This window comes from Puma concolor, chromosome D3 (assembly GCF_028749965.1).
Source record: "Puma concolor isolate L17-30 chromosome D3, mPumCon1.1.hap2, whole genome shotgun sequence".
Classification (NCBI taxonomy): Eukaryota; Metazoa; Chordata; class Mammalia; order Carnivora; family Felidae; genus Puma; species Puma concolor.
Window position 1 is genome coordinate 69,397,051 of NC_141678.1, and position 24,166 is coordinate 69,421,216.

The 24,166-nt window shown below is 40.8% G+C and overlaps 1 protein-coding gene across 4 annotated transcripts in view; it reads right to left on the reverse strand.

Moving 5' to 3' along the window:
- The window catches only part of DYM (dymeclin), a 357,699-nt gene that overhangs the window by 187,740 nt on the left and 145,793 nt on the right, over positions 1 to 24,166 (reverse strand). For all 4 annotated transcript variants that reach the window (XM_086682934.1, XM_086682937.1, XM_086682936.1 and 1 more), the window contains 4 exons: positions 20,918 to 21,096; positions 18,982 to 19,107; positions 7,601 to 7,714; positions 6,098 to 6,192 (listed from right to left, as the gene is read on the reverse strand). In XM_086682934.1, the coding sequence (XP_086539060.1) occupies positions 6,098 to 6,192; positions 7,601 to 7,714; positions 18,982 to 19,107; positions 20,918 to 21,096 (514 nt within the window). The remainder of the gene's footprint in view (positions 1 to 6,097; positions 6,193 to 7,600; positions 7,715 to 18,981; positions 19,108 to 20,917; positions 21,097 to 24,166) is intronic.

Consider the following 24,166-nt stretch of genomic DNA (forward strand, 5'->3'; position numbering starts at 1 on the left):
GGTGGGGGGAGGAGCGGGGGGAGGCAGGCCGGGAGGTCTGGCCATTGCAGGAGCAAGGTAAAACGCAACAGAGGGGTAGGAAGCTGGTGGAAAAGGCTCTGCAGAAGGAAGAGGTGATAAAAAGTGAAAAAGCCTCGGGGTGCCTGGGTGGCGCAGTCGGTTAAGCGTCCAACTTCAGCCAGGTCACGATCTCGCGGTCCGTGAGTTCGAGCCCCGCGTCAGGCTCTGGGCTGATGGCTCGAAGCCTGGAGCCTGTTTCCGATGCTGTGTCTCCCTCTCTCTCTGCCCCTCCCCCGTTCATGCTCTGTTTCTCTCTCTGTCCCAAAAATAAATAAAAAACGTTGAAAAAAAAAAAATTAAAAAAAAAAAAAAAAAAGAAAAAGCCTCAACTTTTTTCCAGGGCTAGACACAGAAGTGCAGCTGTGAAAGAGCAAGGAACTGCAATGATTCAGCGAAGCCAGAGCAGCAGGCACCTGCCAATATATCACAGGTCGTAACAGAAGACAGAGGGCAAATGGCAGGACCCCGATTATTTCCCGTAAGGCAAAGTTCCTCAGCCTCGGCACCACTGACATTCTGGGCGGGACAATTCTTTGTTGTACTGTGTATTATAGGATATTTAGCAATATCGCTGGCCTCTACCCACTAGATGTCAGTAGCAACCTCCTCCCCAGTTGCAACCAAAAAAAAAAAAAAAAAACCAAATAAAACAAACAAACAAAAAAACCCCACAAAAACAATGAAAAAAAAAAACCTTATTCCAGACACTGCCAAAATCACCCAAAGCTGAGAGCCACCGCTTTGAGGAAGTTGAACCGTAACCTCCTGGCAAAGGGAAGCTACTGACTAACTTGAAGCCTAAGGAGCGGTGTGTTGAGATACGCCTTCAAACGGAAGCAGCAGAGCCAAAGCCTATGGGCAGGGCAGGTAAGGAGGCAAAGGATCAGGCAGGCTAATGACACCGTGTGGGTTCAAGATGGTGAACCTGTGAACCAAGGCAGTACTGGTGGAGACAGGACATGGGGCAGGAATGTGAGCTTCAACGGCAGAGTAAGACAGAACTCCAGGGCCCAAATGGATATAGCGTTTAAAGAAAAGGGAGAAATGATGGAGCATTACTTGGCAACTAAGGCGGTTAGGGTGAGGGCGATTACCTGGTACAGGGAATTTACAAGGAAGAGCGGGTTTGAAAGAGCGGGAGTTCAGCTCCAACTGAGCTTAAGGTGAGCTTTTATTAAGTTTTAAACTTAATAAAAGTTTGAGGTGAGCGTGGGATACATCCAGCGAGTGACGTTACTAGAATAAGTGTTCGGCCAGTCAACACTTATATAGAGTGCATGTTATGTGCCAGGCCTTTTGCAAACATTAACTCACTTAACCCTCACCACATCCCCTGAAATAACAACTACTGTCACCCATCTTACAATGGGGAAGCTGTTACATAGAGAAGTTAAGTAACTTCTCCACAGTTCCAGAACTAGTACGTTTCAGAGCAGGGATCCCAAACTCAGAGTCTATGCTCTCACCCACTATACTGTACTGCCTGCTCAGAAAAAATGGAGCGATCAGAACCGTGAATTTGGATGGTTTTCCGTACACAAGTGCATGGTAGGTGAAGTCACAGGCATGTCTGTGAACTCCTAGGGACAATGAGCAAAGAGAGAAGAAAAAATAATGTAGCATGAAATACTGGAGAAAAGTATGTATTAAGCCAAAGGTGAAGGCAAAGCCAGAGGAAGGAGCCAGTGGGGGGTGGGAGCAAGTTGGGAAGGTCTTAAGGGCAGGAAGTAACTAATGATGCTTTTGTAACCCACAATTCCCTGCATATATTCTATTCTTTTCTGGGTCTATAATCTACTCTTTATAAATGTTTTTTAAGTGTTTACTTATTTTTGAGAGAGAGTGCACATATGCACAAGCAGGGGAGGGGCAGAGAGAGAAGGAGAGAGAGAATCCCAAGCAGGCTGCACTGCCAGCACAAGCCCGACACAGGGCTCAAACTCAAATCATGAGATCACGGCCTGAGCCCAAATCAAAGATGCTTAACCGACCAAGCCACTCAGGTGCCCCCCTCTTTATAAATGTTTTTAATTGAGTGGTCATGATCATGTCATAATCTCACGGTTCGTTGAGTTCGAGCCCCATGTTGGGCTCGTGCTGGCAGTGCAGAGCCTGCTTGAGATTCTCTTTTTGCTCCTCCCCTGCTCTCTCTCTCTTGCTCTCTCTCGCTCTCTCAAATAAATAAACTTTAAAAATAAATGTTTTTGACTGAGCTAAGTATAATCCCAAATAATGATCATATCAAATGCCCATCAAATCATATATGCTTATGAGATTTTTCTAGAATACCAAGAGTTTGTGGAAGATACACTGTCATTAAACATGAAACAACAGCACAGACACCATAAGAAATCATTCCTTATGCTTATGTCCAGCTAAAAAGGCTTTTAAAAGCTTTACTCACAGCCTACGTCACAGCAATGTAACATGTTACTCTATTTTGCATTTTGTTGAAGATGGCATGAAATATTGGCTCTCCTACGTTTTGCAACTGATAGATACTGTGTGGTCTCTTCCTAAAGCAGGATTTAGAAAATGTGTATATGAAACTGATTACTTCTCACTTGAAGGAGTTACTGAAGCATCTGGTGAATCTTGAGTTGTACTGCTATAATAAATCTGTGTATCTATTATATATAGATCTGCTATAATAAATCTGTGTATTTTGTTATGCATTCCTTATCATACTTGACAATTCCATACCCCGAACACAAACATTTAGTCGAAAAACGAGTTTCCTCAAGATTAAAAAGTTGGCCCCCGTTTCCATCTGAAAGTGAGTGTTCTCTACAGGAATAAATTTTGATTTCCAGGTCCAAGCTCAAAGTGCTTTCCAAATGTGAGTATGCATACAAATCTTTGGGGATCTTGTTAGGATGAAGACTTTGATTCAGCAGGTCTAAAGCTGGGCTGACACTCACTTCTAACGGGCTCACTCCTCTCCTGGATGACGATGTCCCAGTCTATATTGGTGACTCACATGTGGCCCTTGAACCTGAAGTGCTGGCAGCATCTGGGAACTTGTTAGAACTGCCCAGGGCCCTCGGTGTGACAAACAAAGCATACCAATATCATCTGCTGAAACTGAGGACTCCAGAAACTTCTATTCAATTATTTTTTTAAAAATCCACTTACAGCTCATTCATTCACAGTCTCTTTTTTGTTACTGAAGATCAGACCTTCTCCTCTCTCAATTCCTTCAATTATTCCAAACTGTGCATCTAAGACCTAAGCACCCTCCAAGGCAGCCCCAGCTGGTTCTTCCAGGCTTTCCTCCTATAATCCCTCTACAGGTCCACAACATGCCATCTGAATGGGACTGGTTATTTTCTAAATAGAATGCTGTTTATCACAGCCCCTCTCGGTCTGCGTTGTTGTGGTTGGTGCTTTTCCTTATCAGGCCGATCTCTAGAGCCACCTCTCTCGAATCACCTTGCCTGATTTCTCAGTAAGATGTAATTTTCCCATTCTCTGAACCAACCAGTCACCCTCACCATAGGGATTTGTCTCTCATTCTAAGACATTCTGCTGTACATACGCTGGTCCTCGTCTTATCTCAGCTACTGAAGGACAAGCAGGAACCTTCACAATTAATTTGGATATATGTACTTTGCAGTGCGTAACACAGTTCCTCACTAACACAATGCTAAACAGAACTCCATTAAAATACAGCAGTATTCCTTATTGGTGATAAACTTGATCTAGATATTCCCAAATCACAAATCTCAATTATGTTTCTTATTTCTCCAAATCCAATCACTTTTCTGCTTTATTCATCATAGATAGAAAACTGGGCACAGTGCTTTATCTGCTTTCCCAACTCTTATACTTAGAAACTGTTTATTTCATCTCACTTGAGACCTGTTATCAGAACTCAAAATGTGAACCAGTTCACTTGCCAATTTCATTCTGAACGGGTCAAATGTTGGTGTATCCATTAAGGAAAATGAATCTTGTACTGAAACCTTCATCAAGCCACTATGAAGCTACACACACACACACACACACACACACACACGCACACAAACAGACCTCAAAGCGGCACAACACCATTAAATCTGCCATGCTGAACTAAAGCACAGTAACAAAAAAATTACTATTTAGAAACTAAAGAATCTTCAGAACACCTGGAAGAACCTGAGGTATGAGGAGATGCTATGTGAGCTTTAAGTCATCAAGTTAGTGTTAGTACAAGGTCAGTCAAACAGACAACCACCTAAGTACAAACCCCCAAATAAGCCAATATAACGTATTAGGACCGGACTTCAACTAACCAGTGAGTCACTGGAAATAGCCTTGCTAAATTCTGAGGATAAATATATAATGCTGAGTGACTGTTAAAAATGAGGCCAGCTCAGGGGCGCCTGGGTGGCGCAGTCGGTTAAGCCTCCGACTTCAGCCAGGTCACGATCTCGCGGTCAGTGGGTTCGAGCCCCGCGTCAGGCTCTGGGCTGATGGCTCAGAGCCTGGAGCCTGTTTCCAATTCTGTGTCTCCCTCTCTCTCTGCTCCTCCCCCGTTCATGCTCTGTCTCTCTCTGTCCCTAAAATAAATAAATGTTGAAAAAAAAAATTAAAAAAAAAAAAAAATAAATAAAAAAAAATAAAAAAAAAAAAATGAGGCCAGCTCAGTAAGCATCTCCAACCAATGGATGGAAAGTAAGATCAGAGTTTAAAAGTGATACGGACTTGTGATTACCACCAATGCCTGGAACACAAGAATTAATCATTAGAATTGCACTGCTCCAAAGGCAAGGTCTAGAGGAAACGATCTGACTTCACTGACTTACATAACAAATGCTCTACTTGAGAGCCTCGAGGACAATCTTGTGCATTCCACCCCAAAGACCAAAAGTACCCACATATATTAAAAATCTTTGCAAATGAGGGGCACCTGGGTGGCTCAGTCGGTTAAGCATCTGACTCTTGGTTTCAGCTCTGGTCATGATCTCATGGTTCATGAGTTTGAGCCCTGCACTATTAGTGCAGGGCTTGCTTGGGATTCTCTCTTTCCCTCTCTCTCTCTCTGCCCCTCCTGTTCTCCCTCTCTCTCTCTCAAAATAAATAAATAAACTTAAAATTCATTCATCATTTGTTAATTAGCTTTCCTGTCCTTAAAGACAATGTCTTTGGCAAAGGGTGGAGAGAGGACAGAAAGGACCTTCTGGTGACGTTGTGGCAGGCAGAATAATGGTTACTCCCAAAATGTCCACCTGCCGATCCCCCAACCTGTGAATGTGCAAAGGGCACTCTGCAGTTGTGATTCAGCCACAGACCTTGAGATGGGTACGTCACCCTGGGTTACCCGGATAGGGCCAAGGCGATCACAAGAATCCTCCAAGTGGAAAAGGGAGGAGGTCAGAGGGATGAGACATAAAAACGACTCAACAACCTAATGCAGCTGGCGCGGACAGTGGAGGAAGGGGCCACGAGCCAAGGAAAGCTGGCAGCTTGTAGCAGCTGCAAGAGCCAAGGAAACAGACTTCCTCCTCTAGAGCTGCTGGAAAGGAACGCCACCCGGTAGCATCTTGATTGTAGCCTAGCGAGACCTGTGTTGAGCTTTTAACCTACCGATTAATAAATCTGTGTTGTTTTAAGACATTAATTTGGGGTCATCTGTTACAACAGTCAATAGGAAAGTGATGCAACAGTAAACTGCTACTAGAGGAATTCTCTAAAACAAACACAGCTACCCTCCCTTAAAAGCGTAATGCAATGCTCTGCAAAATGCTCAGCAAATATGGTTGTGGTTTATGTTACTAAGAAATATACCTGCTCCTCTGTAAAAAGCTAACACGCAAAGCTTACAACTAAATTTCATAAAAAGACAGAAAAGTAAATACAATTAACTCTGACCAAAAAGCTGGGTAGGAAGTCAGAGCAGGACGAGGTATTTTCAACGAAACAAGAAGGTGATAAATACTAGGCAGGAAAATTTGATATTCCTCGTGGATAACATTAAAAAGGACCACCACGGTACCCGTTCCGCTGGGTCAGCCAAAAGGCACACCTCAGTATTTCTCGTAAAGCTCATATTTACCTGATGATCCTCTGGGCAGCGTACTGGTGGAGGGAACGAAACTGTGCCGACATGTTTGCCAAGGCGGCCAGACAGTTGGTGTGAAGGTACTTGTCCTGCGAGAAAATAGCAAGGTGAAAACAGACATGGAGTCGTCTCTACATCTGAAGCAAGGTCAACCAGAAGGAAATGTCGACTCAACTGTCACTGATTCTAGAAAGTTCGGGTCCATGATCCCTTTTCTCTAATTCTAAAATCCTTAATAAAGCATTGAAAATTCAAAGCTTTGGGGCGCCCGGGTGGCTCAGTCGGTTGTGTGTCCGACTTCGGTTCAGGTCGTGTTCTCGCGGTCTGTGAGTTCGAGCCCCGTGTCGGGCTCTGGGCTGACAGTTCGGAGCCTGGAGCCTCTTTCAGATCCTGTGTCTCCCTCTTCCTCTCTCCTCCCCCACTCAAGCTCTGTCTCTCTCTTCTCAAAAATAAATAAACATTAAAAAAAAAATTCAAAGTTTTCTCATACTGGTACAAAAGATCACAATGCTACTTATGGTCTTCGTTATCCCTCTCCTGGTGGATACTGAATTATTCCGCTGCAGAAATACTAATGTTTAATTACAGGAACCTAGTGGTTCCATACACTGCAGCACTGTAATGTAAGTACTGTAATTAGCTTTCTAAAATCAAAAAATTCTCCATTCTTAACCATACCCGGCTCCTAGAGTTTCACATAAAAGATTATGGACAAGCATCTACATTAGCCTCATTGAGGGAAATAACTGGACACAGTGCAGTAAACCTGACCATTTCTCTGAGCTGTGAATTCTGTATATTCCTTCTCTATAGACCAGAACTGAAACTTGCTCCCAGGCGCTGCAAATACAATCCAGCTGAAGTTTTCCTTTTACTCTTGAAAGTATTCTTTCTACTTTTCTTTCCCATCTGAATTCATAATTCTTGCACACTTTGTATCTTCACACAGTTTGTTGTTGCTTTTATTTTTTTAAGTTTCATTTATTTATTTGAGAGAGACAGAGACAGTTTGAGTGGGAGAGGGGCAGAGACGGGAGGCGGGGCGGTGGAGAGAGAATCCCAAGCAAGCTCCGAGCTGCCAGTGCAGGACCCGACGTGGGGATCGAACTCACGAAACCGTGAGATCATGACTTGAGCCAACACCAAGAGTCGGACGCTCAACCGACTGAGCCACCCAGGTGCCCCTGTTGTGGCTGCTTTTAAAGGGAAAATCGGTGTTACTGGTTCAGCAAAGGTAAACATTTTTTATCTAAATATGCCCACTGCTCCTTTTGTTCCATGTAAAATATCTCTGTACAATCTATTAAATATTAAAACACAGACACTATACATGTTATTTCAGGATCATGTAATTCAGCGACTATACGCAGATCTGTATTTTCTGACCATATTTCATGAAAATGTTAGTACTCGAAATATTGAGATCGCTTTAAACTACAGGCCTAATTGTACTATATGCATAACAATTAAAAAAAAAAATAGCCACGGAATACTTACTCTTGTCCTTGTCATGTTGTACTGGATGGTTCTTATTACGACTAGTATCAGGAGACTCCCCAGTGAAATTTCAGTTAAAACCCGTTCTGAATACCAAGTGATATTTTTTAATATCTGTAGTGGGGAAGAGAAGTTTAAGTGAACAGGATTGCTTCCGGAAAAGAGGGATTATCCATGTCTACAATTTCTGATAAGCCCTGACTTTGCTCTGAACGTGAGTTAGTATATAAAAGTGAACTGTGAGACTTTCAGTTCAAGGTAGTGAAGCGGTGCTGAGGTGTTTACTTCTTCCTTCTTAAACAGAAAAGGAAAGAAAACAGATCTGGAAAACAGAGGATATCGTTAATAGACGAAAAGGAGATATGTCTGGAAGACGATGGCACAAAGTCGAGAGAAAAAACCCAATCAGAGCTCAGCAGTTTGAAAGCGAAAATAAGAAAACCGAGGAGTCTCTTGAAAAGTAGAGCTGTCCCAACCACCACAGAAAAGCTTCAGACTTGTGTTCAGGAAAGGCCAAGAAACGCAGATAAGCCCAGCTCCGGAAGAGACGTGCCGTGTCCTGCTCCGGCTCCTCAGAGCAGGCAACGGTGGCGCTCACCGCCACACCTCAGAAAGCAAGAACTGTTTTCCAGCTCAAGATGGCGCGGTTCCACCGTAGATACGTGACATGGCGTCAGAGAGAGAGGCAAAAACTGGGCAGTGCAGCAGGTTGGTGATTTGAAAGAAAAAAATTGAAAAAGTTCTCTGAGACAACAGCAGTAAAAGGCAAAAAGACAAAAATAAAGTATGAGAGCAAACTGGAGACCTAATATCTACTTACTAGAAGTTCCAAAGGGTACAAGACTAGAAGGAGAACAGAATAATTAGTGACAGGAGAAAATTTTTCTGAGGAAAAAGAAAAAAAAAAAAAAACTTTCAACATTCCGAGCAGAAATACTGAAAGAAAGCAAAATTTATTCTGGGAAGACTTCTGAATTTACAGTATGTAATAAAATCCTATTGGCTCCCAGACAGAAGAAACAGGTTATCACCAAAAGAAAGACAAGCAAACTAACATTAGATTTCTCATCTTCAACACCACCCATGTGCGTAACAACAGAACAATGTCCATAAATTTTTGAGGAATGGATTATGATTCTAAAATTCTATACCTAGAGAAACCACCACACAAGTATACAGACAAATAAAGACTTATAATTATGCAAAGAATCAACATGAACCGCCCATGCATCATTTCTGGGGAAAAACCCAAACCACCACACATGTAACTATTTAGCTGCTCATCCTCTCCACCGTGACAACACAAAGTGACTTCAAGAGAAGGACAATAACGACTACCAAACAAAACTCAAAGCAGTAACAAAGCACAATTATAATCCATGGAATCAGGACAATGTGATTGAGACCAAATAATACAGCTGTACTTCAGTTCTTCTAAAAAATCATTAAAATAGGGGCGCCTGGGTGGCTCAGTGAATTAAACATCTGACTTCAGCTCAGGTCACGATCCCATGGTTAATGAGTTTGAGCCCTGCTTCGGCTCTGTGCTGACAGCTCGGAGCCTGGAGCCTGCTACGGATTCTGGGTCTCCCTCTCTCTCTCCCCCTCCCCTGCTCACACTCGGTCTCTCTCTCTCTCTCAAAAATGAATACACATTAAAAAAATCATTAAAATAGGTATTTCTCTGGTAAATCTGCCCCTCAAAAAGTCCAAAAACTATTAGAAATGAAAAAAGGGGGGATAGAAACAGACCAGTTGAACCTTTATAAAGGAACAGTGAAGTGCTCGGTCCTTCTGACTTACTCTCTAATGCAGCAGTTCTCAAAACGTGGTCCCGGAATGCTCCAGGGGTCCCGGAGACATTTCTGGAGTATTCTCAAGGTCAAAACTATTTTCATGATAACACCAAGACATTACTTTCCACGTTCATTGTCTCATGAGTATGTAGTTGAGTTTTCCAGACACTACACAACGTGGCTGATAGTCATGTTAAACAAGTTTAACACAGAAGCAGACGTGAGAATCTATCAGTCTTCGTTAAGGCAATTCATTAAAAAGATTTGCAAAAACATAAAACAATGCCATTCTTCTTGCTAAATTTTTGTTTGGGAAAAACAGTTATTTTTCATAAAAATGGATTATTGATGCTAACATGTAATGGGCTCATTATAATGACCAGTATTTCTAAATGACCTAATATTTTTTAAAATATTTCAGTTTTAGGGGCGCCTGGGTGGCGCAGTCGGTTAAGCGTCCGACTTCAGCCAGGTCACGATCTCGCGGTCTGTGAGTTCGAGCCCCGCGTCAGGCTCTGGGCTGATGGCTCGGAGCCTGGAGCCTGTTTCCGATTCTGTGTCTCCCTCTCTCTCTGCCCCTCCCCTGTTCATGCTCTGTCTCTCTCTGTCCCAAAAATAAATAAATGTTGAAAAAAAAATTAAAAAAAAAAAAATTTCAGTTTTAATTTCTAATAAGATAGATGTACAAAACTATAACCCACAGAAAAAAAAGCTATTTGGTGGCCTCAATTATTTTCAAGTGTAAAGACCAAAAAGTTTTAGAACCAGTGCTCTTAAGTCTGCAAGGGAACTAACACATAACACACGATACTCATTAAGCAACTTTACTAGAGACAACAGCTTCTGTCTTTTTAAAGGTCACACCTTCTTTTTTTTTTTTTTTTTTTTTTTTTTTTTTTTTTTTAAATTTTTTTTTTTCAACGTTTATTTATTTTTGGGACAGAGAGAGACAGAGCATGAATGGGTGAGGGGCAGAGAGAGAGGGAGACACAGAATCGGAAACTGGCTCCAGGCTCTGAGCCATCAGCCCAGAGCCCGATGCGGGGCTCGAACTCACGGACTGCGAGATTGTGACCTGGCTGAAGTCGGACGCTTAACCGACTGCGCCACCCAGGCGCCCCTAAAGGTCACACCTTCGAGTAGAGCTCAGTTTCTCTTCTCTTGGCTCCTTGATTTAGAAATAAATTATCCTAAGGCACCCTTATTTGAAACAGAGGTCATTAGTTCTTATCATCTGCCTGTGTGTGTGCGTTATATAACTGGATGGAAGAAGTGTCTGGAATAAAAGCAGTCTTCTTCAGTTAACATTCTACAAATATTTAAATAGTAGCCACACAGTACACTTACAATGTTACTATAAAAATCAGAAATCCAATTTAGTGTTTACGTAAATTTCTTTCTTTTCTTCCTGTGAAAAATGATCATTGTTTAGAAATTCTGGTAGTGCTTAAGAAGAATTATAAATAACTCCTTACAAAGCTCACACAGCTTTCCATGGGACATCAATGCAGAATGGGTAACATACGGAAAATTTTCTTGGTAACCTAGCTGTAGTTGTTGACTTCTTTAACTGGTTCTTACAAAAACAATTCCCCATCTCTCATATTCAATACTTGTACAGACAGTTTAATAATCATAGACTGCTATCCTGATTGTGCAATATATATATTTATCATTTCATGGTAAACTAACTCAAATAACATGCAGAAGGAAACCCCTCAAGGATCTGAAAATGTCTTCCTTCTCAAAAAGTACCTGAGAGAATTGCTTGTCCTAGGTCTTTTCCTGAGCTTTTCCCCCCTATACAAATTTGGCTTTATTGAATATATCTCTTCAAAATGTTTATAAGCTAGAGTAGTATACATTAACATATTATATAATATCAACTCTTTAAAAAATCAAATATGTATAGAAAGACCAAGAATAATTAACCTCCATACTCCCACAATTGACATTAACTGTTAAGATTTCATTTTTGAAATGTATAAATCCCATTTTATTCCCCCACTATCAACCGCTAATCAACTACTATCTTGAGTTTAGTATGTATCTTTCCAATCGCTTTCAAATGCTTTATGTGTGCACACACTCCCCCTGAAACCCAGGATTCCTTTGTATATTTGCTAGTTTACAAAAACAGTATCACTGTGTCTTAGACTGAATAGCATTCTCCAAAATTCATGTCACCCCAAACCTGTGAATGTGCCCTTATTTGAAAACAGGGTCTTTATAGATATAACTAAGATAAGATTATACTGGGTTAGGAAAGACCCTAAGTCCAATATGGCCGGTGTCGCCATAAGAAGAGGAGAGACAGAGACAGACATTCACGGGAGGGAAGGTCACGAGACAACAGACACGCTGACACTACATGCCAAGGACACGTGTGGACTGGCCACCAGAAGCTAAGAAGAGGCAAGATCTCTCCCCTAGATCCTTCAGAGAAAACACGGCCCTGCTGACACCTTGCTTTTGAACTTCTAATCACCAGAACTGTGACCATAAATTTCTGTTGTGTTTAGCCACCCAGACCGCAGCAGGATGGCAGCCCAGGACACTAACACACATAGGTATTTATTTGCATCTTGTTTTTTCACTCAGTATGTTCTTGGAAGCCCCCTATGTTGATGCATCTAAGAACATTAATACTTACCACATATGCCAAATTCCCATAGTGCCGATCACTTTTTAAAATGAATACTTCTATGGCAGTTAGTAAGAGCTGTTACACCAAGCCACTCCCCCAGGACCTCCTGAGGGTTCAGCAACTAACATACAGCAGACAACGAAAGACCATGGTTGACACCCATTCTTACTGGCTGGTTTTGGTACCATACTTGTTAAGTATCTGAATATCACCTCTACTCCCTTCCATCTAAGCACTGAAGAGTACTGCACTCATAGGCCACACTTCTTTTGGTCCACTCTTCTACTAATGGAAATTAGGCTATTTTCCAGGTTTTCCCCTAGTAAAAACAATGTTACGATATAGATCCTTACCCTTAACTGTCCAAAATCTCACTATATGAAACTCAGAAACCAGAGATTCCTTACTCTACCTTTATTGCCTGAGCGTTAATTATCCGACGTCAGGAATCACGAAAATTTTTTAAAGAAAAATAATCTATCCAACACCTGTTTTAAGCCGCCCATCTTTCAGTACTTCCTGACTTCATAAACAAATCGCCAAGATTTTGCTAGGACGCAAAATTGCAAAGTCACTGAATAGCTCTTTTTTTTAAAAATAAATGCAGGTTTGGGTCCCTGTTAACTAAAAAGCACAGAGCAGTACTGTTCATCACAGTAGCACTAGCCATAGGTGGGTCCTTAAGTTAAACTTAAATTGTAATAAAACTAAAAATTCAATTCCTTGGTCACACCAGCCACACTACAAGTGCTACCATATCAGAGAGTACAGTTAGAGATTTCTGTCATCACATTTCAAAGTTCACAGAAGTTAAATAGCCAGCTATGAAGAACACCACTGTATCTTCACCATTTTATCAAATGTTAATACCTTTGCTTCTGAACTCCTCCTCCCTAATCCTCTTCTCTAACCTCTGGCGGCCTGAACTGGATACCTGATTACCATGCAGATTTTTGAGATTTACTATTATCAATGCATGTGGCTCTATTTCATTCGTTCTGGCTGCTGCACAGTATCTCATGGATGTTATCAGCTGTTTGCCATCTTTGAACACTACAAACGATGCTACGATGAACATTCTTTCAAGCGCGTTCTTGTGAAAATCTGAAAAAGGTTTTCTGAGGACGCAAACCAGAAAACGGAATTGCTGGGAGGCAGAGTATTTATTTACTTCTGCAGTTTTTGAGGAATGTGAAAGGCCAGATTCCTCCCGAAAGTTGGTCTGCTCATTTATACAGTCGTCTCAAAGAGGACTAGGGAGTCGTCTTTCTCTATACCCTTTCCGGTTCTTAACAGGGCTTGTAATTTCTGCCCAACTGACAAGGGCAAAATACTGCAGTCATTTTAGTCAGCAGGATCCTAATGAATCACTAGGTTGGACATCTTTTTAAAATGCCTGTTAGTCATTCGGGTTTTATATTCTGTTTTTCTATTACTTTGCCCATTTTTCTACTGAATACCTTGTTTTTCTGATTATGCCAACCCTAAAAAATGCGAATCCTTCTTGTAGTCTATGGCTTGTTCTCATCTCACCATGAAAAGTTTTTATTTTAATGTGGTCAAATGTATTAATGTTTTTGCACTCATGGTTTATACATTGTATAGCATAAAATGTAAGAAATCCCTGTCTCTAGTTGGGAACAAATATTAGCTTTCATTTCTCTTTGGAGGTTTTAAAGGTCAGCTTTTCACATCCAACTCTTGTTGACACAAGTGGAATTTGTCTTTGTATGTGGGGCAAGGATCATATAATTTTACTTTTTCTACTTAGATAAGCCAAGCTCTCGGTCTCAGCACAATTTACCTACTATTTCTGTCACACTTTGTGTTTCCATGTGTGAGTAATTTCTGTACTCTCTATTTTCTTTTGCATTTATCTATTTTTTTTATTCCATTATTAATGAAACACATCTTAATTACTAATGTTTTGTAACTAGTTTTATCTGGTAGGGTAAGTCCACATTGCTTTTCTCCAAAAACTCTCTGGGCAATATACTCCTCCATATAATTTCAGGGATCGTAGTTGACCCTTGAACAATGTGGAACAAGTTGACCCCCTCCACGGTCAAAACTCCATCTATAACAAAATTTTGACTCCTGAAAAACTAACTTAGTGATAAGCACTACTGTATTTATTGAAAACGTCCAAGTACAGCTACATAGTTCAAATCCATGTTGTTCAAACATGGATTTTATCAAGTCTCCTCCAAAAAACTGTTAAAATGCTGGTAAGAACTGCATTGAACATAGTGATTAATTCGAAAGCAAAATTAACAACTCAGTCACTGAACAGAGTTGTCCATAAACACAAGATAGTATCCTCTCTCCATTTATTATGTCACATTTAGTACCTTTCATTTACGTACTTTTGCTGATTATTGCCATTTTAAATAGCATCTCTAGGAGCGCCTGGGTGACTCCTTTGGTTAACTGTCTGACTCTTGATTTCAGCTCAGGTCATGATCTCAAGTCGTGAGATCGAGCCCGGCATTGGGCTCTGCACTGATAGTGCGGAGCCTGCTTGGAATTCTCTCTCTCCCTTTCTCTCTCTGCTCCTCCCCTGCTCGCACATGCGCAATATTTCTAGATAGGTAGGTAGGTAGGTAGGTAGGTAGGTAGATAGATAGATAGATAGATAGATAGATAGACAGATAGATAGATAGAACATCTAGGTCACATTTTTGAAGCACTTTGTTACTGTACAAACTGTATTTGTTTTTGTATACAACCTTTAGAACCGGAAAATTCACTCAACTTTCCTAACAGTTCTAATTTTAGAGTTTCTTGAATTATATATGCAGTCAATCACAAATTCTGTAAACATGGACATTTTGATTTCCTCTCTTCAATTTTTAAACCATTTACATCTTGTTCTAGCTCAAATGACCTGCTCGGAATTCTGATACAATGCTGAAGAGGAGGGGTAACACAGAGCATCCTCTTTGTTCTGACTTTCAAGAGATTATTTCTAAAATTCTCCAATCAACTATAATGCTTTTTTTTTTTTTTTTTTTTTTTTTTTGGAATGTTTAGAGAGTGAGCATGCATGAGCAGGGGAGGGGCAGAGAGCGAGGGAGAGAGAGAATCCCAAGCAGGCTCTGTGCTATAAGCACAGAGCCAGATTCGGGTCTCAATCTCATGAACTGGGAGATCATGACCTGAGCCGAGATCAAGAGCCAGACGCTTAACTGACTAAAGCCACTCAGGCACCCCTCAAGTGTAATGCTTTAACTGTAGGTTTTTGTAGATACACTTTACTAAAAGACAACAAATCTCTTTTCTACCCCTATTTTGTGAGAATTTTGCCTTGTTTACCATGAATAGGTGCTGAACTTTATCAAATCCTTTGCTGTTATCTATTGACATGATTTATGGTTTTTCTAATAAATTACATTAAGAGATTTTCTAATACTAAACCACCCTTGCATTCCTGGAATACTGTTATTGACATATGTTCTTTTTACTATCTTGCTTTACTCCATTTTACAATATTAGACTTACAAGCTTTCTGATTATATTTGTGCCACTTAATAAATTTTTGCCTCTCAACTCAAAATCCACCTGTAATTTTCCTTTATCAAATTTTGATAAATTTGGTATCCGGATTATGCTGTACTCATAAAATGAGCTGGAAAGATTTCCCTTTTTTCTAGTCTTTAGATGACGTTTAGAAGACTGGTGTTACCTCTTCCTCCAATTTTCAGAAGAATTCAGAGGTAAAGATCAGTTGGGCTGATAATTTTCTGTTTAGGATTTTACATTACAAAGTCAGTTCCCTTGATAGAAACAGGACTATTTGTATTTTGTTTCTTTTGTGAGCTTTGGGAGTGGAGGAAATCTGTCCATTTCATTTAATGCTTAAAGTTTGCAGCATAAAATTACTCATAGTACCCTCTGAACATTTTTTTAAATATCTCTGGGATATGTGTCCTAATCTCTTATACACTCCCAGTAATATATATTTGTAACTTTTTCTCTTCTTGATCATCTTTCTAGGGGGTTATCAATTTTATGAGTTTTCATCTATTTTGCTTATAGGAGAAAAAGTAGAAAGATTTAAAATCAAAGATCTAAGCTTCTATCTAAAAAATCTTAAAAACAAAAAGCAAGTTCATGGCTAGCAAGCTACGGCTAGTACAGATATAAAAAGGTAAGTGGACGGGGCGCCTCGGTGGCTCAGTCGGTTGAGCGTCCGACTTCGGCTCAGGTCATGATCTCACAGTCTGTGAGTTCGAGCCCCGCGTCGGGCTCTGTGCTGACAGCTCGGAGCCTGGAGCCCGCCTCAGATTCTGTGTGTCCCGTTCTCTCTGCCCCTGCCCCACTCACACTCTGTGTCTCTCTCAAAAATAAACATTAAAAAAGAATTTTTTTTAAATAAAAAGATTGTCTGGGGGCACCTGGGTGGCTCAGTCACTTAAGGCCCAACTCTTGATCTCATCTTGTGTCATGATCTCATGGTTCGTGAATTCGAGCCCCACGTCCGGCTCCGTGCTGACAGCTCGGAGCCTGGAGCCTGCTTCGGATTCTGTGCCTCCCTCTCTCTCTGCCCCAACCCGCTCGCATTCTGTCTCTCTCTCTCCCTCAAAAATAAATAAACATTAAAAAAAAATTCTTTTAAAAGGTAAGTGGAAAAAACAGTAATAAGAAAAAAGCAATAATAAGTAAAAAAAAAATTATGAACAACTTTACAGGAATAAAATCAATCCCTTAGAAGAAATGTATAAATTCCTTGAAAGACACAAATAATCAGAGCTCAAAATTTAACCAAATACACTGTATATAAAAAAAGAGAATATATTATGGCCAAGTTTATCCAAGGAATGTAAGATTGATTTAATACTCAAAACTTAATCAGTATAATAAACTACATTAACAGACTAGAAAAAAAATCCATGTGATTCAGAATATATAAAGAAAGCTTACAACTCAGTAATAAGACAAAAAAAATTTTTTATTTTTTTAAATGTTTATTTCTGTGAGGGAGAGGGAGGGAGGGGGAGAGAGAGGAGAGAGAGAGAGAGAGAGAGAGCGAGCAAGCATGCAAGGGCAGAGAGAGAAGAAGACAGAGGATCTGAAGCAGACTCTGTGCTATCAGTGCAGAGCTCAATGTGGGGCTCAAACCCACAGACCATGAGATCATGACCTGAGACAAAGTTGGACGTTTAACAGACGGAGCCACCCAGGTGCCCCCCAAACCCAATTTTTTCAAAGGAAGTATCAGTGGGCACCTGCGTGGCTCAGTCGGTGGAGCATGTGACTCCCAATCTCAGGGTTGTGAGTTCAAACCCCATGTTGGGTGCAGAGATTATTTAAAAACACAATCTTTAAAAAAAACAAATAGGGCACCTGGATGGCTCAGTGGGTTAAGCCTCGGCCTTTGGCTCAGCTCATGATCTCGTGGTTCATGGGTTCAAGCCCCATGTCGGGCTCTGTGCTCACAGCTCAGAGCCTGGAGCCTGCTTCGGATTCTGTGTCTCCCTCTATCTCTCTGTCCTGCCCCCCACTCACACTGTCTCTCTCTCCCTCAAGAATAAACGAACATTAAAAAAAATTGTTTTTTAATATGAAACAATTTCTCAGTCTTCTTCTTTTTGTTCCTTCTTTTTTTTTTCTTTTTTTTTTTTTTAATTTACATCCAAATTAGTTAGCATATAGTGCAACAAGGATTTCAGGAGGAGATTCCTTAGTGCCCCTTACCCATTTAGCCCATCCCCCCTCCCACAACCCCTCCAGCAACCCTCTGTTTGTTCTCCATATTTAAGAGTCTCTTATGTTTTTGTCCCCCTCCCTGTTTTTATATTATTTTTGTTTCCCTTCCCTTATGTTCATTTGCTTTGTCTCTTAAAGTCCTCATATGAGTGAAGTCATATGATATTTGTCTTTCTCTGACTGATCCCTATTCTTTCACTTACTGTGTATAGAAGGGGCTGACCTGTTTGACAATTTCTGCCACAACTAAAAATGGGAAATGAAACACAGAGGAAAAACGAACTCAGTGACAGCAAAAACATTTACTTCAATTACTAAAGAAACTGTTTTGAGAGTTTTTTCCCCCCTCAAATGTTTATTTTGAGGGAGAGAGAACACGACCAGAGGAGGGGCAGAGAGAGAAAGGGAGACAGAGGATCCCAAGCAGGCTACACGCTGTCAGTGCAGAGCCTGATGCAGGGCTCAATACCACGGATCGTGAAATCATGACCTGAGCTGAAATCGAGAGTCAAGACACTTAACCAACTGAGCCACACAGGCGTCCCAAGAAACCATTTTGAGAATTAAAGTAAATTTTTTAAATATTTATTTTTGAGAGAGAGACACACACAAAGCACAAGTGGGGGAGGGGCAGAGAGAGAAGGAGACACAGAATCTGAAACAGGTTCCAAGCTCTGAGCTGTCGACAAAGAGCTTGCCATGGGGCTTGAACCCACAAACTCTGAGATAATGACCTGAGCTGAAGTCGGATGCTTAACCGACTGAGCTACCCAGGAGCCCCTTAATTTTTGTTTTTAATGTTTGTTTGTTTGTTTGTTTGTTTATTTATTTATTTATTTATTTATTGAGAGAAAGACGGATTGCAAGCTGGGGGAGGGACAGAGAGAGGGAGAGACACGGAATCCGAAGCAGGCTCCAGGCTCTGAGCTGTCAGCACAGAGCCCAGTGTGGGGCTGGAACCCACAAACCACAAGATCATGACCTGAGCCAAAGTCAGATGCCCAACTGAGCCACCCACATGCCCCAATTTTGAGAATTTTTAACAGGCTACTAGTCATTCATAAAAAAAAAGCACTTCATAAATCTGAAAAAAGACACACCGTTTCTGAGGTTCTTGTGGAAACATCTACCAGAAGGAAAAGAAGGAAGAAATGCTAAAGCTGCAGTAAATCACGTGGAGGGACATGCCTATTCTGTAACTCTGACACCCTTAAGTAATGATAACTTACCACTTCGTGAATGGATCTATTAAAGCCATCATCTTCTGTAAGGATCAGTAATATTATAAGGGCCATGTACACATGGTGTGAATTTCTTTCTTCAACGTGATACAGAATCTCAAGAATTGGTAAAACCTGTCAGATAAAAATTTTAATTTACTATTCCAATTACTTTATGAGAAGACCAATGTTTTCAACCTTTATGCTTTTATTATATACTGTTTCAATTTCATAGTTATAGGTTTCTTTAAAGGAAAAAGAAAACCACACAAACCAGCTTATGACTGAAAGTACTTTCTCCGTGTACACAGCTCAGATAGCAGGAGAGAAAACCTTCACCCTGCCACCACATAAAGACTGGGTCTGCAGAGACCATCTGGGCCAACATGTGGCACTGAGTACAGGGAGATCTGCCTCCAGCCTAGCAGGAGCTTATACACAGTAAGGTATTGTTAGAAACACTAATGTGTCAAACACTATCTTCTTCATAGGAAAGATTGTAGAATAAAAGAACGGTTGACAACAAAATCAAATCAGCACAGTAAATTTCCTACCGACAACACATTTTCTAATCATAGCCTCAATAAATATTGACGAAAGGCAAAGGACAGGTAAGGACATCAGTTGAGACACTGTCAAAATAATCTATACAAGAAATTAAAAACAAAAGTAAGTATATAACCCTCCACCCCCACTCCAAAAAAACCCAAAACAAAACATTTTAAGTTTTTACTGGTGTTATGTCATCATATACAGATGCGTATTCTTATGTACTGACATCCTTACCATGAACTTTCTAGAACAGATGGTGTCATGGGCTTTCTGCTTATTGCCATCATTTCACTTAGGATACATCATGCTCAGAATTGTCTCTGCTTATTCCCACTCACCCATCAGTAAACAGGCCTTCGCTCCAAGTTTTTATTCCCATGAGCAGAACACTGTTACATCCAATTTTACTATGTAAAATAACCAATGTTTTCCACATACAGTGGGTGTGCAGACAGGTCTGTTCATCATGCGTTTGGTCTTTACCGTCACTTTGACACAGAACATACTCTTCAAATGAATTCTAATATTCCATGTTACGCAGTATTTTCACGTTAACTCTGAAAAAAGGGCCACCAAATCCCTGGTGAATCCTGTTACCAACTTGTAAAAACTGGTACAGGGGGAACATTCCTGTTGCCACCAGCAAGCTGCTGGCTCTTGCAGGAATGTTCACAACTTTATTAATGAATAAATAGCCCACAGGTATCTCTATAGTACGCATTTCAAATATAATATTAACACCTTGGTGAGATAAGGTTTACTTGTCCAGTCATGGAAGCATTTTTGTTCACACGTTAGTTACAAACGGAAATCACTGATTCACTACAGGAGTTCTGCAGCCACATTTCAGTGCTCTCTGGCACAGGTACTTTAAACTCTACCACTCTAGGAATTGAGTTCAGGCAGACCTCAAGTCTAAGCCTCATGCAGGGACAGGACACGTGGGAAACCAATGTGGAATATCACCCTTCCGGATCCTAGCCACGTCCACCAGGAACTTGCTGCAAACAGGACTAGCTACATGACCTCGGTAGGTGGACACTTAGCATTGGAAAGAACCACCAGGGTACAAATGTCTTGAGAATGGGAGGCGGTGCTTCTTGGAAGACTTGATGGGGCTGGATCCTGGGCAACGGGCAGCTGTAAAGGCCTGAAGTTCAGAGAAGCTGGTTGCGCTGCGGGGTTCTCGGGCGCTGTGAGCACACTGCCATGTGCACTGTCTCCTACACCGTAAAACTCCTACCCCCGCCTGTGTCCGCTGGCAGCTCCCCGTCAACCTCTCAACCCTCAGCTTTGCAATGAGGCAAACGTATCTACCCTCTTGGGAAAAGAATCTGCTCTTCAAAAGATTATACAATACAAAAAAGGATGACGAGGGTAGCGTGATACTTACAAGATTTTCCATGTCTGTGCGAGCCAACATGTATGTTCTAACGTTACTATTCTGATGCAGCAATGTGTACAAGAGGAGAGTTGCTTGGTCGGACGTCTGCTGTTCACACAGAGCTGTGTACAAACTGTTGAAGTTAATCTGGAAAGCGTGTGGAATTGATGAGGGGAAAGGACTGCTATCTGGAATACAGAAAACACAAAATTATTGGAATATTACGCTGGTATTTTCTGGACCATGCCTTATACAAGTAATAAAAGCACCGTTAATGTACACAATTTGATTCCCATTAATGTTGTATGTTGCCACATTTCAGGTTCAAAATTCCTATTTCTATTTTAAATTGTATTTAAAGAACTAATTAAAGCATGGCGACTATGGTTGGTAACATCATTGCGTAATTGAAATTTGCTAAGAGAATAGGACTGAAATGTTCTCACCAGGGTGGGGAAAAACTGGGACAGTTTATTTCTCTGTACTATCCAAACCCCAGCCTTCGAATGATTATAAATATATGTGCAAATACCACTTAACAGAGTGACAGTTTATATTTTAACAAGCCAAATATATAAAAAAACAACTAAGTCACATACTTTGACTTCATTTACTATTTTTGCATTAATATAGCTAAATTAAACTGGCTATAAGAACATAAGCTTAAATAAACAGAGCTATGGGCCCAGCCCAAAGGCCCTTTAATAAATACAATTTAACCATGACATCTGAAATGTTCTGTTACCAAAATTAAATGACCACCAGTCCTAAATAAAGAATACCAAGACAAAGAATATAAAAGTTTCTATATAAAACAGAAAATCCTCTTGTAAGGGCTAAAAAGAAAAAAGGACTTCAAGCTAATCTTTTTCCAATGAATAACTACGGCTCAAGTACTCACCAATGTCACTAATCCATTTATGAAAAAAACAGCTAGGATAGCAACATATAATTTAATTACTTTTATTTTTTAATTGTTTTTTTAAAAATTATTTATTAAGCAAATAGTACCCCCAACATGGGGCTTGAACACAGGACCCGAGATCAAGAGCTGTGGGATCCACCAGCCAGGTTCCCCTAGCCAGTTTTTTTTTTTTTTTTTTTTTTTTTAATTTTTTTTTTTAGCCTTTATTTACTTTTTTGGCACAGGCAACGGACAGGAGAGAGTCAGACGGCAGGCACAGAATCGCAGGCACAGAATCGAAACAGGCTCCGAGTGACAGATACGGAGCCTGACGTGGGGCTTGAACTCACAGAGCGCGAGATTCGACCTGAGATACAGTCAGACGCCCAACCAACTGAGCCACCCAGGCGCCCCCCCTAGCCAGTTTTAAAGTACTATCAGCATGTTCAGCAGTAGCTTCTGTAGTAGAATATACTGAACCTCAGACAACTATCAGAACATGTACGTGATTTTGTAAATCCTTTTTTCCAAGTTTATTTATTTATTTTGAGAGAGAGAGAGAGAGAGCGTGTGCGTGCACACATGTGAGCAGATGAGGGGCAGACAGAGGAGAGCAAATCCCAAGCAGGCTCCACACTCTCACCACAAAGCCCTACGTGGGACTCGAAACCCATGAACCGTGAGATCATGACCTGGGCCAAAACCAAGAGTCGGACGCTTAACTGACTGAGCCACCCAGGCGCCTTTTTAGAGTCACTTGCATGATGATAAATCCCAGCCCATGTGGGAAAATTCCTGATTCCGCAAACTGACAGAGCAGAGCCCCCTTCCTACATGCGCTGGACTCTTGCTTAAACACCGAAGCCAGCAAAGTTACCAAGTCAAAAAGGAGGTAGAGACCGGTCAACTGACGTAGAGAAAAGTATGATCCTATCAGATAAGAACACTGGAACATGACAGCACAACAAGGTGATTATTTTAATAATATCTTGGAAAGAACCAAGATGTTTTTTTAAAGACACAAAAAATAAATAAAAGTAAAAAAGTTTAAATTCCTGTGTTAGAATCTCCACAAGCTTCACTCTTACGGAAAAGAAAGGTGTACCAACACAACTTTGATAGCACAGTCCCGTACCTCTTGGAGCCTCCTTTCTAACCTGTACGTTGTGAGAATTATCTAAAAAGTGTCTGTAACTTTACTACAAAGTGTCCTCACTTTTCCTCCCACATTTAGCATATAGGTTAGTTTTCCAATCCTAACACTGTATTTTGGTCAGCTACAAAAATCACTGTTTTGTGTGACTTGTTTTTGCAAAGGATGGCAAAAGGAAGCGTTGCATATAATCTGTGAGTATGCAAATGACTACAGCATCTACAGAATGGAGGAAGATTCTAGACACACTATGCCTCTCTACAATGAAGCAAAGTAACCTGTTTGCCAGGCTGATTTATACCTGACTGCAAATGGAGTATGTGTGATGTGTGTGTATCCATAACATTTATATATTACTAGCGAATAAGTGCTATGACCTAGCTATTATTTACAGATTTACATGTATTATCCCTTATTTAATGCATACAGGGATCATGTCATTATTCTGACCAACTTCACAAAGGATGAAATAGAGGCCTGGGGAGATGAACTTTTCCTAGAGCAGCCCCAAGTAAAACACGGATCACCCTCTGTTGTCACCACTGCATTATCCTGCTTCTTATAATTACAGCAATAATAGAATGACTCCGTACTATGATAAATACTTAATTTTTATAAAAACCCTGTGAGGTAGAAATTATAACCCCTGCTTTACAGATTCAAGACACTGGTATTTAAAGAATAAAAACTGGGGGCACTTGGGTGGCTCAGTCGGTTAAGCTTCTGACTCTTGATTTCAGTTCAGGTCATGATCTCGTGGTTTGTGGGTATGAGCCCCATGTCGGGCTCTACGCTGGTGGCATGGAGCCTGCTTGGGATTCTCTATTTCCCTCTCTCTCTCTGCCCCTCCCTCTTTCTCTCAGAACAAATAAATAAACTTAAATCATTAAAAAAAGAGGGGCACCTGGGTGGCTCAGTCAGCTGAGCATCCGACTTCGGCTCAGGTCATCATCTCACAGTTTGTGGGTTGGAGCCCCGCATCGGGCTCTGTGCTGTCTCTCTCTGCCCCCCGCCCCCCCACTCACACTTTGTCTTACTCTGTTTCTCAAAAATAAATAAATGTAAAAAAAATTAAAAAGAAAAAAAAAAAAGAAAAAGAATAAAAACTGGGATATGAACCCAAGGCAGTTTAACCCTAAAGTCATTGCTCAGAATCCCTGAACCAAACTGTCCACCAAAAAAGATGGCAACCCCAGAAAGG